The 16,609-nt window shown below is 45.4% G+C and overlaps 1 protein-coding gene across 1 annotated transcript in view; it reads left to right on the top strand.

The window, feature by feature from the left end:
- The first annotated feature begins 1,046 nt into the window (after positions 1–1,046).
- The window catches only part of PLEKHO2 (pleckstrin homology domain containing O2), a 31,830-nt gene continuing 16,267 nt past the window's right edge, over positions 1,047–16,609 (top strand). Inside the window, exons 1-2 of the mRNA XM_053364940.1 lie at positions 1,047–1,656; positions 11,648–11,800. Coding sequence (XP_053220915.1) covers positions 1,648–1,656; positions 11,648–11,800 — 162 coding nt within the window. The 5' untranslated portion in view covers positions 1,047–1,647. The remainder of the gene's footprint in view (positions 1,657–11,647; positions 11,801–16,609) is intronic.

The following is a 16,609-nucleotide window of genomic DNA, read 5'->3' as shown; positions in this document are numbered from 1 at the left end:
AGGAACACACACTGTAGATCTCTTCCACACACACACCCCCCCACAACAAGACAGAGAGCTTGGAGAGAGAGAGATGGAATCCCTATGGACTATAGCAATTTCCCCTCCCCATCCTTAAGTCTGCCCTGATACTGCATTATGCACCCAGGTAAGCACAGCTAGATGAGACCAACTCCACTCTGCTCACCCACCCAGGTCTCCATGATACAGACCAGATCAGCCTCCTCATCTGTAATCAGATCATGGGTGAGGGAGGTCTTACTCAGAGCCAGCCTGGTATTCAGCAACAGCAGCCGTAGTAGACCTGAGGGCTGGCTGATAGGACAACTGCAATTCCCCTGGTAGGAGAGGGGCTACTAACTGTGACTGTGCTAAGTGCCCCTCCCTGGGGTCTTGGGTCCCCATCACTTTCTCTTCTTATAGCCCAAGACATCCCTGCCTGTTTCCTTCATTCCTCCAGCCCAGAACCCACCCACCTGTCTGAAGGTCTTCTGCTCTTAAATCAGATGTGTGGAACCTGGGAAGCCTAAAAAGGGGGGGGGGGTCTCGTATTGCCTAATAGTGGATTTTATATATTTTAGTTAGTTTACAGCAATAGTTTTATGGATTAGGAATAGATAAGGCAGGTGAAGCCCTTTGCACTTTTAGACAAATGTACAAGATTATTATGCAGTAAGGTGGTCCCCTTATATACACCCCAAATTTTGAATTTGTGGGTTTGTTTGTCTTTGTATGTGTGCGTGTTGCAGTTTAAGCCTTCATTCTATGCCTCTTTGAGACTTTTTGCTGGTAAAAAAGTGACAAATGAATAAAATGATTGCGTGCAGGGCTGTTAAGAATGCACACCAGCTGGTCCTCAAGACACCCTCCAGAGGTCGTTGGCCTACAACTCCCAGCACCCAAAAAGGGGAGTTGTAGTTCAGTAACATCTGGGAGTCACTAGCTCGGGCAAGTCCGGTGTCCCCAGAGCCTCTCGCTTTGGAGTCGAGGCGCACATGCGGGACTTACTCCCGAGTAGACGCTGGCACGCTGGAGACAGCCCTGCAAGCTGGAGCTGGATCTCACCCAGTGTGGCTGTGTAGGTGGGGAGGGGGGGGGGAAACAGCTTCCCCTTCTCAGCTGCTGCTGCTGGTTCCTCCTCCTCCTCTCCTTCCCTAAGAGCTCAAGCTACTACCGGAAACCAATATTTTTTTGCTGCCGCTGCCGCTGTGTCTTCTTTTTGCAAAGTTGTTTCGAAGCGAACAGAGGCGCAGTCAGAGGCGCTGCAAAGCAGCATCGGCGGCGGAGCTGGTTTCTTTGCAACTTCCGAACGAACCCTGGACTTTTCTTTTTCTCTTCGCCAGCCTGGAAAGTTGTTGAACCTCCATCTCCCCTTTCCCTCCCCAGCGCCCGAACCCGGCATGTTTGATCCGCCGGCTGCTGCTGCTGCTTGCAAGCTCCGGGACTCCGGCAGAGCCCGGGCGAAGGATGGAAGAACAGCCCCGAGGCTCCTGAGAAGGCATTAAAAAGCGATCTCCGAGCGAAGAAGCGCGCCCGGCGTGTTTGGAGAGGAATCCAGATAATAATAAGAATTATTATTATTATTTTTGCAAGGGGTGGGAGACGCATCGCCCTCCTCTTTCCTCTCTCCCCCCCCCCATCTCCACCATGGAAGATGTGAGTAATGTTTCAAGTGCAATGGGTTGGCAAAGGAAGGCAGCTTAAAAAGGCTTTGCATACTTGGGAGGGAGAAGGAATGGGCGAGATGTGGCGAGTTACAAGATAGAGGAGGGAGGAATGCGCCCCTTTTCTGTTCGTTCAAGAAGTTAAGTTTCTAGTCCGCTGGGTCCAACTGATTGCTTTCCTCTTGGCTGGGCGTGTGTTTGATTCTGTGATTATTTAGATTTCATATCAGCCCTTCGCTGTGGGGTCCCGGGCGGGTTACAGCCATGTGAAAACACAATATTAAAATCAGTTAAAACAAATTGCGGTCAAGAGAATAGGATGGATCCTAGATCGATAGATTGTCAGAAACTAGGGTACAGAGCATGCAACAAAAACTACCTTCTTAAACATTCTTATCCAGATCTTGTTTTGAAAGCTGACCGAATTTGTTAAGTTTAACATTCGAAGAGGAGTATGTCAATTTCAAAAGCTTTTTTTTTTGGGGGGGGGAGGTTAGGAAAAGCTGGTGGGGGGCAAATATACTGTAGTAGAGGATAGAGGTAATTGGGGACGACGACTGGACGCTTCCCCCTTCCCCCTGCTTCCTGCTGAAATTAAACAGAGGGAGCTCTCAAAAGGGCCTGGATGAAAGTCTTTTTAAAAGTTTGTTTTCCTATTGGCATGGAATGGTCTTTGGCCTGGGAAAAGGAGAGGGAGGAAAACATAGCTTGTTTTGTTGATGGATGTCCGAGGCTGCTGGAAAAGGAGCACGTGCTTCAGAGGTCTCTCTGGAGCTGCTTTGCCCTGCTATGAGAAAACTCAGGCGGTGGACGAAAGTTGCCAAGGTTCCTACTCTAACCTTGCTCCTGTGCCTTTTGTAGCAGCTTAGCACACTCCAGTCTTAGGCATCAAGTGTTGGTGGGACAGCTTTGCTGGCTTAATTCCTGGGCACCAAGTTGCTGTTGAAAACAGTGGAGCAGGGCCAATTTAAAAAATAAAACAAAAGCTGGGAATGCTTAGGCAGCAGTTGCTGATAAATTGAACTGGGTGAAACTCGCTGTAGGAAATGATGCTTGGAGTGTGCTTTTGGCTCAAGACAGCTGGGGGTGTGTGGGTGTTTCTTGGTTGCCATGGCTCACAAGAAGCAGGGAATTGTCATAGCCCAGGGTAGAAGGGGCCAGGCTCAGGCATCCTCAATCTCTCCAGATCCTGGTGACCCACTATGCAACTCTGACAGGCAGTCTGATGAAGCAACGTGAGAGAAATGCCTTTAAGGACTGTTGCTCCGTGGTAGAACGTCTGATTTGCATGTTGAAGTTCCAAGGTTCGATCCTGGTAGGATTAGGAATGCCCCTGAACTGAAGCCCTGGAGAGCTGCTGCCAGTCAGTGTGGACAGTACTGAGCTAGATGGACCAGTGGTCTGATTCAGTATAAGGGAGCTTTCTATTTTCCAGTTGGTTGGGATGGAGAGGCCTGTATCTCACTGACAGAGCATCTGTTTTGCATGTAATAGGTCCCAATTTCGATCCCCAGTGTCTCTAGGTAGGGCCGGGAAAGTCCAGAGAGCTGCTGCCAGTTAGTGCAAACAGTATGCAGTTAGGTGGGCCAGAGGTCTGATTCAGCATGAGGCAGCTTCCTATGTCTCATGGACACATCTTAGCAATCCCTCCCTGGACCCAGCAGCATCCTTGACAATGACCCACACCCATAGCTATTGTTAGTTTGTGGGCAAATAACTCGATAAATTAATTCTCAAACTCATAGGAGCGTAGGAAGCTGCCAGGTCGCATCATTAGTTTACCTGGCTCAATATTGTCTACAACTGAGAAAGCCAACATTGTGTCCTCCAGATGTTGTGGGACTACAACTCCCATCAGCCCCAGCCAGCAAGTCAGGGATGATGGGAGTTGCAGTGTAGCAGCATATTAGTGGGTACCCCTGGTCAGTGGCGTAGCGTGGGGGGTGCAGGGGGGCCGGCCACACCGGGTGCAACATCTGGGCGGTGCTCTTGCACTCGCAGCTCTCTGCCCCTACTAAAATCCATGGGTTAGGGGGCGCAAATTACTTGCCTTGCCCCGAGTGCTGACAACCCACGCTATGCCACTGCCTCTGGTTTACATTGACTGGCAGTAGCTCTCCAGGGTTTCAGACAGTAAATCTTTTCCAGACCTTCTTGGAGATGCCGGGGATTAAACCTGGGACCTTCTGCATGCAAAGCATGCGCACTGCCAGTGAACTATTGCCCTTCCTACATTTTGTGCTTGGAAGCAATTCAGTACAGACCACCGGGCTATTTAAACTCTTGACATAATTAATTCAAAGGGTCACAAGAAGGCAACTGAACCCATTATATTTACTACATTCTGCCTCTCCTGTGCTGATGTTGCTGCAATAGGATATAGGTGGTAACCCAAGATAGAGACCTGCTTTGCTAAGAGCACTTAGCATGCTTTCAGTGTGTGCTTATTTGCAGCTAAAAACTACTTTCCTATATAGGCTAGCATGCTTCTCCTTTAAAATGTTGTTTATTCTTTTGTGCATCTCTACCCAAATTGCCTCTGGCTTGGGGTGTACCGTTTCCCCTCATCCTAGAGTTTAAATGAATCTGTCCAGAAGATCAGGCTGCTGCTTCTTTCCTTCCCTGGCTTCCCCCTTGTTTTGCATTTTGAAACTCTTGCCTTTTCAAATGGGGCTGCTGCTTCCTTCTGCCAACAAACTCGTGCTTGCACCAATTCTGTCAGGGCACTTTTGTACTGGCAACCCATAAGCTGCTTTCTCTCTGCTAATGGGCTGTTGCACTATCGAGTGGGTTTTGTTTTGTTTTTAAAAGAGATTTCATGGAGCCTTCAGCTGTTCCGTCCTCTTGGAGAAATGGGAAGTGTGGAAAGGAAAGGAAATGTCTTGCAAGGCTTTATAAGGGCATGGCGATGCTACAGATGTAAACCAGTTTCAATCCTGTTGGCCAGTGAAGAATAAGAGCATATACAGTATTTACTCATCCGACTTTTTAAAAAGGTTCAGTACTGCTACCCTCTCTGCAGTGCTTCTTGGGAATTGTAGTTCTGTGAGGCATTCTGTGATTCCCAGAAAAGTGTGGGTGAAGCTGCAACAATTATATTGTTAAAATCTATATAAGTTTGCCATGGAGACATAGCATGTTGCTTTATACTGAGTCAGATCATTGTCCATCAAGCTTGGTTTAGTCCACAGTTTCCCAAACAAATCTTCAGTTGTTGGACTACAACTCCCATCATCCCTAGCTACTAAGACCAGTGGCCAGGGATAATGGGAGTTGTAGTTCAAAAGGAGCTGGAGACTCAGCTTGGGGAAACCCTGATTTAGTCTACATTGTGGCCTTCTAGATGTTCCTGGACTCCAGCTTTCATCATCCCTGTCCGTTGGCCCATGCTTGCTGGTGCGATGGGAGGTGCAGTCCGACAACATCTGGAGGGCCACAGGTTCCCCGTTCCTGTCCGCACTGATTGACAGTGGCTCTCTGGGTTTTCAGAAAGGAGAGTTCCCCAGAATTACCTGGAGAGGCTGGGGCTTGAACCTAGAATCATTTGCATGCAAAACCTCAAGACCGACCCTACCATTAGGCAGAGTGAGGAAGCTCCCTCAGGTGGTAGATGCTGAGGGTTGGGCAATGGACAAAGCTGTGTGTGCCATATTGTGAGCACTAGGTGAGCCTATTGGCCTCCGATGCAGCGGAAGGCACTGCCCCATTGCCAGAGCTGAAGTAAGATTCAGCTGTCAGTCTGGTTAGCTTTTTTACCTGGAGTGTAGCGGAAGGGAAGGCATCACTTTATTCTTTGCCTCAGGTAGCAAAATGCCTTGGACTGGCTCTGCAAAGTATGGGCTAGGCTACAGTGTCCTTCAGCCTTGGGTCCCCAGACACTGTTGGACTACAGTTCTCATTAGCTGGGAGTTGTAGTCAAACCATTTCAGCCCCAAGGTGCTGCAGCTTCATTAGTTATCCTTTGTCATCACTGTGCTGTACTCAGGTGGTTGAGGGAATGGTGACATATCTTGCAAGTATGGCATTGAGCAGTGGGTTTGTTTCAGGATTAGTTAACACACAGGACAGGTCAACCACAGGTGTCTCCTCTAGGCTGAGCCTGCCATGTTCATGACCATTTAAGGAATTATAACAAGGATAGGGAAATTGTGGCCTCTATATATTGTTGGACTCCACTTCCTATCAGTCCCAGCCAGCACAGCCAATGGCCAGGGATGATGGGAATTGTGGTCCAGCAGTTACCAAAGGACTGGAAGTTCCCCATACCTGGAAAATAAACTTTGCCTTTGACTAGCATCTGGTATTCTCAGCTAAACCGTTACTGAACAGGGAGGTTACATTGACCTATTTTGGCTCGTATCCACTGATCATGCTAATTAAGAGATGATAGATTTGATTCATTTTTAAAGCTGTCTAAGCTGGTTGCCATCACTATATCTTCTTATTTCCTTTTTCACATTCATACTGTTATCTTCCTTAATTGTTTGCAGGATTTTAGGCAACAGAAAATTACAAAGATACTTTTTTACAATCTCGTGCCATTTTTATTTGCAAGAAAAGAAATCTTTTTTTCTATGTCTTTATGGACTGCGCTTTCATTAAAAAACAAAAAAACAAACACAGTATACCAATTTGTAATAAGGTCAATTAAAACACCAGTAAGTACTGGTTACTAAAAAAGAAATTCACATTGCAAAGGCCTGTCTGAAACATAGTTTTTTCAGATTCCTGCTGCAATTCTAGTGGCAGGGAGTTCCACAGGACAGGGTCTGTCACACTAAAGGCTTGATCCCTTGTAAAGCCCAGCAGAACCTCCTTAGACAACTTAACTGCAAAAAAAAATCATTTTTGAAAGTGTTTGAGGGCAACTGCCTTGAAAGGATTGCAAAAGGAAATTGTGGCCTCAGATCTTCAGGAAGCAACTGTCCACAAGTTTGCTCACCACACTGAGTGCCCACCAACCCAACAGGCATGCTTGTCGGAACTTAAGTCTGTGTTGCAGAGTCCTCTGAGTGCCTTGGAGGCAACAGAAGACATGTCTAAGCCCTCTTCCTGACTGCCTCTGAGTTTATGCTGCACCTTGTAGATTCTCCAAGTGCCTCTGAATGAAGCTGAATGGGAAATAGGAGACATCCCCCCCCACTGCCCTTCCCTTCCCTATTGGGAAAGGGGCAGGGGTCCTGGGAAGCCTAAACATTAGGGTAAAGGGACCCCTGACCATTAGGTCCAGTCGTGGCCAACTCTGGGGTTGTGGCGCTCATCTCACTGTACACTGGCGTACAGCTTCCAGGTCATGTGGACAGCATGACTAAGCCGCTTCTGGCGAACCAGAGCAGCAACTCACGGAAACGGCGTTTACCTTCCCGCCAGAGCGGTACCTATTTATCTACTTGCACTTTGACGTGCTTTCGAACTGCTAGGTTGGCAGGAGCAGGGACCGAGCAACGGGAGCTCACCCCGTCACGGGGATTCGAACCGCCGACCTTCTGAGCGGCAAGTCCTAGGCTCTGTGGTTTAACCCACAGCGCCACCCGCGTCCCATCACCTATACATTAGATTACTATTAAAGCCATCCAACATTTGTCAACCCCTCCCTCAAATTGGAATTTCTGTTTGTCCCATAATAAGAAATGTTCAGCGTACGATGGAAACCAAAAGGTTAAATTTTGGACAAGGACCTTTTTTAGATTGTATGTGTAAAGTCATATGTCTGAATTTTCCACACATACAAATGCAAAGCTCCCTTCAGGTAATATTCTAGTATACTTGGAAGCAAGGCTTAAAGTATTCTTCTCCAGGAGAGAGAGTGAGAGAGAGTGGTACAGTCATACCTTGGAAGTTGAATGGAATCTATTCTGGAAGTCTGTTCGACTTCCAAAACGTTTGGAAACCAAAGCATTGCTTCTGATTGGCTGCAGGAAGCTCCTGGAGCCAATCGGAAGCCGCGATGGACATTCGGGTTCCAAAAGAAAATTCAGAAACTGGAATACTCACTTCCGGGTTTCAATTGTTTGGGAGCCAAGGCGTTTGAGATCCAAGGTATGGCTGTATATCAAGATTTTCACTAATGTGGGGGAAGAGACCTTTGTACATCATAATTTGACACAAAAGAAATGAAATCCCACCAACAGCTTTGAAATGATCCAGGTCTTCCTTACGCTTAGAAACATGTAATTTGTGGGTTATTTTCTCTGCAATAGCCAGAGTTCACATACCCTTCTACCGCAACAAGTGGTTTAAGTCATGTCGTGTCTTCCATTTCTGGGCCAAAGAAGTTCTAGATAGGCTAGTTTGAAAATTTGTGTGCGAGTATCCAAAAATGTAATCGTACCCTGTGGAAGTTGAAATGGTGCAGTCCAGAATTTCATCACTCATGTTCAAATCCACTGTGCACATTTTGGTTACAGTGTGGGAGGAGACTAGGAGGGAGGGTACCACTAGTTATACATCTGCTGTAGCCAATGATACACCGGAAACTGCTGAGCTAACCTCTGTTGGCCATATACCTGGTGACTTGCCAATGGGCATCCTTTGGATCCATGTCAGAGCACTGATTTCAAAGCAGTTGTGTGGCTTCCAAGTCCACCGCGTTTATTGCTGGACCACACTAGCTGCAGACCACTACAAAGAAGTGAACTGGTATGCTCGTTCCAGCAACTGGAGTAACTTTATTTTTGATGCACTGGCTGCACCCCCAAAACCCTAAAAAAAACAACCATTAGATACATGACAGTGGTGTGATCATTGGGGTCAAACATGCAGAGAAACCCAGGACTGCCATTTGCAGAACTTGTATTTGTAGCACTGCAATTTTGCATATGTCTCAGAAGTAAGCCTCATACACATTCAGTGGAGACTTACTCCAGGTAAATGTGCATAAGATTTCTGCCTGAATTTCAATGATCTGGTTCATAGTTTTTCTTTTTTTAGCCCTGTTCAAAGGAGGTTAGAGTTATAGACTCTTGATATACTTCTAAGGGTTCCACCAAAAGGAGCTTAATCAGAAATCCTGACATGTCTATATTTGTACAAGAACTGAAAGTTGCAGGAAGTGGTAATACGTAGTAAGACATAAGTTCCTGGTATATTAGAAAGATTTCTTGTTTTTTAAAAATAATACATTTAATCTGATTTAAGCACTCCTCATATCCTTACCCTCAAAGAATGAATGAATGAATCTTTATTTGCATCAGCCATCGGCCATAGCAATAAAACAACAATACAGTATACAAAGAATAGAAATAAAAAGTCAATTATATATAATACAATCCCTCAAAGAGATTTGAATAAGAAATCTAAATTGCAAACCTTTTCAGCATCAGTCTAATTAAAATTAGGAATAGTCAGGTTTCCATAAGGAATATATTTGGGGGTACTTGTTTGTTTGTTTGTATTGCACATTTATAGCCAGATTTAATTATTTTTTATTCAAAACATTTTTATGCCCACCTTTCCCTCTTCACAAAGCAGTTGCTCAGAGCAACTTAGAAATAAAGAGAAACATCAGTGCAACAGTGATCCAAGCACTAAGACACAAACCTTCAAACAAATTTTTTTACAAAGAGCAGTACTTACAGTGAATATGTTGAGCAGCGACAGAAGAGAAGTTTTTAATTGGCAGTGGAGGAATAAAAGAGTAAGATAACCTAACCTTCAGCTGGTGCAAAATGTAATGGCCAGATTGTTCGCCAGAACAAGATGGTTTGAGCATATCCTGACCCATCTGCCCTGGCTGTCAATTAGTTTCCAGGCCCAATTCAAAGTGACGGGATTGACCTATTAAGCCTCAGGACCTCAATACATTAAGGACAACCTCTCCCCGTACAAACCGATCCAGACCCTGCGCTTATCATCTCAGGCCCTTCTCTATATCCCCCCTCCCAGAGAGGTTCAAATGGTGGCAACAAGAGAACAGGCCTTTTCTGTGGTGGCTCCCCGACTGGAATGCTTTCCCAAGGGAGACTCGCCTGGTGCCATCATTACATGTCTTTAGATGCCAGGCAAAAACATTCCTCTTTACTCGGGCTTTTAACTGATTAAATAACTTATGGTGTGTTAAAGCTGGTGGCATGTACGGCAGTTATTATGATTATTTTATTATTATGCTGCCTGTTGCTATGCTTTTTATTATGTTTTTATTATTGATTCTCCATAAAATGTGTTCTTAATGTTGTACGCTGCCCTGGGATCTTTTGATAAAGGGTTATTATATTATTAATATAATACTTATATTAGTAATAATAATACAGCCCTGGGATCTTTTGATAAAGGGTGGTATATAAATCAAATAAAAATATAAACAAACAAACAAACAAATAAATAAATCACCAGAATATCCACCTCAGTAATTCTCTGTGTTTGTGCTTTCCCCCATTTTCTTTCTAATATATTTCCCCATGACTTAAAAGTCATGCAAACCTATTTCTTGAAGATGTTCCAATGTTGGGGGCAGACTCATGAAAGGAAACTTGTATCTGATCTTCTGAGAATGTGTGCTGCAAAGTTTATTTGATCTCATCCTGTCAGCTCTCACAAGATATTATGAGACTTTAATTTACAGAGAGAGATATATTGGGGGGGGGGCTATTTGGCCTGGAAAATAGAAGCTGTTTGCCCTTAATAGGAAGGTGTGCTGGATTTTAGGATGTTTTTTTCTTAGACTATATTGTTGTGTTTGAGTAGCCATCCTGGCTATGGGCTTCTATTAGTACAGCTTTGAGCAAGTATGCCTGAGGCCAAGGCTTATTTTTTTTAAGGCAAAAAAAAGGGTATGAATGTGACTGAAGAGTGAGAACAGGAAACACCACGTTATATTTATAGTTATATATACATTTAGTTATCGATCTGTCCACAGTTTATATATATCTAATGTGATATATGTATAGTCTTGTCAAAGACAACCCTGAATTACTGAGGGATCTTAAACCATTTATTTCAACGAATTTAAAAAACACGTTTTCAGTCAGTTGGATGGTTTCCAGAGGTAGCGTTGACAAAGCACACGTCCCCCCACCTAACGCACATGTTCAGGGTGCGAGTCTCCTTGCTGATTTGCTGCTAGTCTCCATGAGTGAGCAATGTGGCTGGAAGTGGTCGGAGTAGATTAGAGAGGGGGCAGGCTCCTGCTATATATCCCAGGCCTGGCCAAGCAAGTAACCACCTGCTGTCTACCAATGTTGCATATAACATAACTGCTTCTGTGTAGAAGTCGTGGAATCTGGAGCTCCAGATCCTTGCCTCCCTCCTGGTTCATGTCTCACGTTTCTGTGATTTTTATTCTCCTTTTTGTTTTACTTTTTACTTTAGATTTCTCGCTTCTCCTTTACCATACCTTTCTCTTCAACACATTTATTCTATGCTATACTGTAGGGGTGCTCAGGTGAACCCCCACGTGCCAGTCCTCAAAGGTTGGAGGGGGGAGGAAGTATGAATGTTAGGCAAGACTCACTTAAGCCTGTCTGAAAAGTGGGGTGGCCATCTTGCCCCAGTTTGAGTGCATTGCCTCATGTCCTCGATGAATATGTGAGGGAGGGTTAGTATCCTGACGGAAGGACTACATGGCAGGAGCTGCCTTGACCTCTTGGATTGGATCTGATCTGTGGGCAATTGCCAATTATAAGAACTAACTTGGAGGAACTTGTTTTCCTCTTCCCTCCAATTCCTTTTTCGTTGTGTGCTGTCTCTTTTTTATTGAGAGCCTGAGGGCGGCGACTGTCTCGTTTGCAGTGCACACATGCAAACAAACAAACAAACAAACAAACAAACAAACATTTCACAAAAGGTTTCTCTCGCCTTGATTGCAATTTCTTTTCTCCTTAAATAACGGAGAATTGTGGTGTGGGGGAGACACAGGAGAAAAACTGAGCACCTCTTATGCTGTGCACATAAATTAAAGTTGCTTGTATAGCTGCATAATGTGCTGGGGGGGTGTAAAGGTTTGAGTTTCTAATGACAACCTTTCTTTTTTCCTGGTGTGGCTCTAGGGTGTGAAGGAGGAGACCCCAGAGAAGACAAAGTGTCCTACTAAAGCGGAGAAAGCTGGCTGGATCAGGAAGAGCAGTGCAGGCCTCTTTGGTCTCTGGAAGGAGCGTTACATCCAGCTGTGCAAAACCAAACTGTTAGTGTACGAAGATGAGGTAAGAACAGTTGAAGGAAAGCTTCTCTGGAGAGGGCTGTTCTCTTGCTCAGTGCTCGGTGACACTGGGGCCTGCCACAATGCAATGATAGGATCAGCCACTCTTGTCTTGACACGGTACCTTTCAGTACGTTCGCCTGCTAAATCCTGAAGACCGGTGGCGCTCATAGTTCGCCTGCATTAAGGTTGCACCTGTCAATTCCGTATCAAAATAAGCTCCTGTTTCTCCCCTTGTATGAGACACCACATTCCAGGGAGCTTGCCGTTTTGGTCCATTGCAACAGAAACCAGCAGTCTTGTACCAATTGAAAGGTTCGTGTTGTGGCATGAAGCTTTGGGGATCGCAACCTGCTCAGGCTTTAATACCTGCCTTGGAGGCCCTGCTGTCTGTATCATTGTCCAAGGTGCTTAATAATAGTAGTAGTAGTATGTGTATGCAACCCACTTGACTGGGTTTCCCCAGCCACTCAAGAGATTAGGCCCTTTTGGTAGTGGAAATGGGTTTCCCTGTACAGCAGGGATCAGGAGCCTTTTTCATCCCGAGGGCCACATTGCATTCTGGGCAACTGCAGGGAGCCACGTACCAGTGGGCAGCCAATGAATGTTCAGTATACTGATTTCTATGCACATTCACCCACTTCTCCATCCAGACTAACAAGACACATTGTCTGAGTTAAGGGTACGTTCTAACCAGGCAAAAACACTTGGGGTGTTTCTTGGGGAGAGTCCCAAGGGAGATAAAGAGATTTGGAGGGCTGCATTTGGCCCCAGAGCCTGAGGTTCCCCAGCCCTGCTGCAGAGATTCACCCAGCTTCCTCCCTGCTATTTTTCAGACAAAAGTTGAAAACATGTCTATTCATCAAACAGGATTTTAATATCTAACTCTGCTTCTTTATTTTATTAATTGCTTGGGGTAAGCAGCTCTAACTCTTAGAAGAAAGACAGATTTAAATGTTGAACTAGTAATAATAGAGCCCATTTTCTTAGAAGCGCTGCTACACCCCCCCTATACTCATGTGTGCCAGTGAGAGATACAGTTCTGCCATCTAAGGATCTGATCAAATAGATTCTAAGCCACAAACATTCATGTCAAAATAAAGCTGCAGTCCTGTGCAATTTTACGTTGCAGTAGGTCCTGCAGAATCCAACAGAACTTAATTCTGAGTAGGCAGAACTTTTTAAAAAGAAAGAAGAAGAAAATGAAATGCCGTCTGAAGCCCAGTGTTGGTGAAGGCCTGTTATATTAGCAGTAGACATTCTACTGTGCCTTCAGAAGGTCTTGGGTTCAACCCTGGAATCTCCAGGAAGATCTGGAAGAGAATCTCTGTCTGAAACCAGGAAGAGCTGCTGCCAGTCAAAGTCAACAATAGACCAGTGGTCTGACTCACAACAAGGGATCTCTCTGTGTTGCTCTTTTGTTAAGAGCTGTGTTTGGACTTTGAAGAACTAGGTTTGAATCACAGCTCCGGCATGAATATTCTTTGTCCTTGGGTGAGTCACTATTTTTCTCCTTCAGCCTTATTTTTCCCAGCTGTCTGCAGGAATAACAAGGACTTGCCTCACAGGACTTAGTGAGAATCAACACAATAATATTCATTATTATTTTTACAAATATCAGGAACCTCTTCTTACATTTGCTGAGAATTGGCCAGGATATTATTTGCAAATAATTTGTTTTGATTTGACTGGAAAATAAAACCACATCAAGAGAAGGTGAAATGACTTCATAGGATTTGGGAACAATCAACTGAAGACTAATTCGCAGCTTTTCAGCAATTAAGGGTGCAGCCCTGTGCATGTTAAATTTGGAGGAAGAAAATCTAGAGTTCAGGATTGCAGCCTAAGCATCAGAATATAATTCAGACCTGGGGATCGGTGGTTACTTATATAATGAGTAAGCCCTCATTGACAATCGAACAAGGATTTTATGAATGATGCTCCTTGCTGCCTTTCATTTTTGGATATTTTAAAAGATTTTTTTTTATAATAAGTGCTAATTTAATATACTTTAAGAAATATGAGATATATAGCCCCATCAGTGTCTGCAGCCCTTTATAGTATAGGCAAAAGGGAGTAAGTTCCTGCTCCAGGGATCCTACAGTCTAACGGGAAGAGAGCAAAGGGAGAGCATTTTTCACATTGGAGAGCATTCAGAAACACAGACCTCCTCTTGCAGTTGCACATACAAGACTTGGATTTCCTGGAAGTTGGGAATAAAGACTGGGGTGGAGTGATGGGGTAGTAGTTGTATTAATCAAGAGCGTCATAGAACATGATCTGGAGTAAGGCCTGTGTTCAAGTCCCCACTCAGTGATGACGTCTGTGAAGGTTGGGCCAGTTACATGCTCTCAGCCTAGCCTATGTTGCAGGGTGATTGTGAGGAGAATATGAGACAGCCCCCCTGCATGTCAACCTCTGGCTCTTTGGGGGAACGGGACAGGATGTGCAAAAGGGTTATTTTAATTGTAAAAGATGCTTGTAAATAACCACTTGCCTGGTCAACTATGGTATTCCCCCCATTTCCTCCAGGTGACCAGCTATAGACCTGGTCCACACAGGCAACAGAATAAGACTGCAAGAACCCTGAAGTGGTAGAATAGGCTGTACCACTTTTAACTTCAGGTGGGGCAATGCCATCTTTGAATGCTTACCCACTGTAAGAGCTCCCTGCAAATTTAAAAGGAAAAGCAATGCCTCTTTGTTGTTGTACAGCAGCCTGCTCCGTGTTATGCTTGCTTTTTACTTTCAGAGATCTTCCCCAAGCGCACACAGAGGGGAACGATTGAAAATGTGGTGTTTCTCCTGCCGTCACAAGTAGTGTAGTTCATTCTGACACCTGCTAACGCTGCTGCCCTCTTCCCACAGCTTTCTGCTAGCTGTGACTAGTAACTTCACGCGTGCACACCCCTCACTCCACCCTCAGCGGTGAGCTTGCAAGAGCTAACAGAGGCAAGTGTGGGCTCGCAGGCTAATAAAACCAAAATAAAACTGGAGGCTGCAGAGCTTCTCTGCAAGGCTGTTGTAAAAGCACTCTGCAAAATTAAAAATGGGGCAAAGATTGCGGTGGTGCTTATTTATTTTTAAAAGTGTGTATCTGGTGCCCTTCCTCTCAGGGCCGTGTTCAGACCATCACTGAGAAAGATGCCGTCTAATATGTCAAAGGATGGGTTTGTTAGAAATGACAGAGCAATGCAATGTTCGAAAACCGAGGTACCACTGTATTGCAAATTTATTGAAGAAAGGGAAAAAAACATATAGAAAGGAGAGGAAGAAAAGGGGGGACAGGAGAGAGAAAGAAACACACAGGAGAGGAAAAACATTTCAGCTCACATTAACAATACAACAACCATCAATACATCCATCTTAGTTTACACAGGTAGCTCTCCACATGCCAACCAAATGTCCAAATATGTATACAAATGAAGCTGATGTTTCTAAAATGTGTGTTCAGATATAGCAAGGGTGTTATGGTCTCCAGACCATTGCATGATAGATGTTGAGTGTTTATCCTTCTAGTCTCGCATTGTCTCTTGGCGACTGTAAAGGCTTGCCACTGTCCTGCCGTTAAAACCCATCCTTCAGGAATGCAGCGTAAAAGTACACAAGCACCCACAAATACCAAGGATTTCACCAGTACAAAATTGATAAAGAGAACAACTTTGGACCAGAAAGGGTCTTGTCTGAGGAACCTGCAGGACCATGGAGAGTTTCTAGTGGGCAACCTGTTCCACTGGAGACTGGGACTGGATTGAGCCCTTTTCAGCCTCTGACTTCCTTGGACCCAGGAGAGGGTCCCATGAAGGTCCTAGTCCTCGTTCTATAAGCCCTAGTGCTGTGGGATCTGGTCCAGAGGGCTCCTGTGTCCCAGCCTTGAGTTTAGCAGCCCACATGAGGCTCCAGGCCATGAAACCAGACTGGCTACTCAAGTGTAAACTCAGGCCCCATCTGCATGGTTCCCCCCAATGAATCCTGGGAAGTGTAGTTGGTTAAAAGCGGAGAAGTCTCCGCTGTCCCGGGGGCTTTTAAAATGCTGGCGGTCGGCAGCAAAGCCCTCCTGTCCCCGGAGCTTGCAGGGCGGGAGGTGGGGAGAAGGGCTTTCCTTCCCACCGCCAGCCTTCAGAACAGCCTTCTGAAGGCTGGCGGTGGGAAGAAAAGCCCTTGTCCCCCCCCCCCCCAGCCTTCAGAAGAGGTCGGGGGACAGACTGTCCCCGGACCTGGTCTGAAGGCGGTTTCCATAGGAACGCATTGATTGATTTTCAATGCATTCCTATGGGAAACCGTGCTTCGCGAGACAAAAAACTCGCAAGAAGAAAAAACTCGCGGAACGAATTAATTTTGTCTTGCGAGGTACCACTGTACTGTTTTCCCCTTTCAGTCTGAACAGGCTTCCAGCTCATTGGTGGTGCTGATAATGTCAAGTTTGCAGGTTTGATCCCTTCATGGGACAGTTGCATATTCCTGCTTATTGCAGGGGATTGGCCTAGATCAGGGGTCACCAACCTAAGGCCCATGGGCCAGAAGCGGCCCGCGTAGGTCATTTGACCGGCCCATGAGCCATCCCCAAACTGAGCTGCCCGCTTGCACGCTGCACTAAACCGACGCAGCGTGGCCACTCGCTTCCACAGCGCTGGAAATCACGTCTGCGCATGTGCAGATGTCGGAAATGGCAGGTGTGCGCACGCCCAGGCAAGATAAACCTTACTGACCCCTGACCTAGATTCCTCAGGGTAACTTCCAAGTCTACAATTCTATGATTCATTCTTGGGCAGAATTCAAAGTGCTGGTTATTACCTATAAAGCCCTAAATGGT

This window comes from Podarcis raffonei, chromosome 14 (assembly GCF_027172205.1).
Source record: "Podarcis raffonei isolate rPodRaf1 chromosome 14, rPodRaf1.pri, whole genome shotgun sequence".
Lineage (NCBI taxonomy): Eukaryota > Metazoa > Chordata > Lepidosauria > Squamata > Lacertidae > Podarcis > Podarcis raffonei.
Note: the sequence above shows the minus strand (reverse complement) of the source record. Positions and strands in the feature narration are given on the sequence as shown.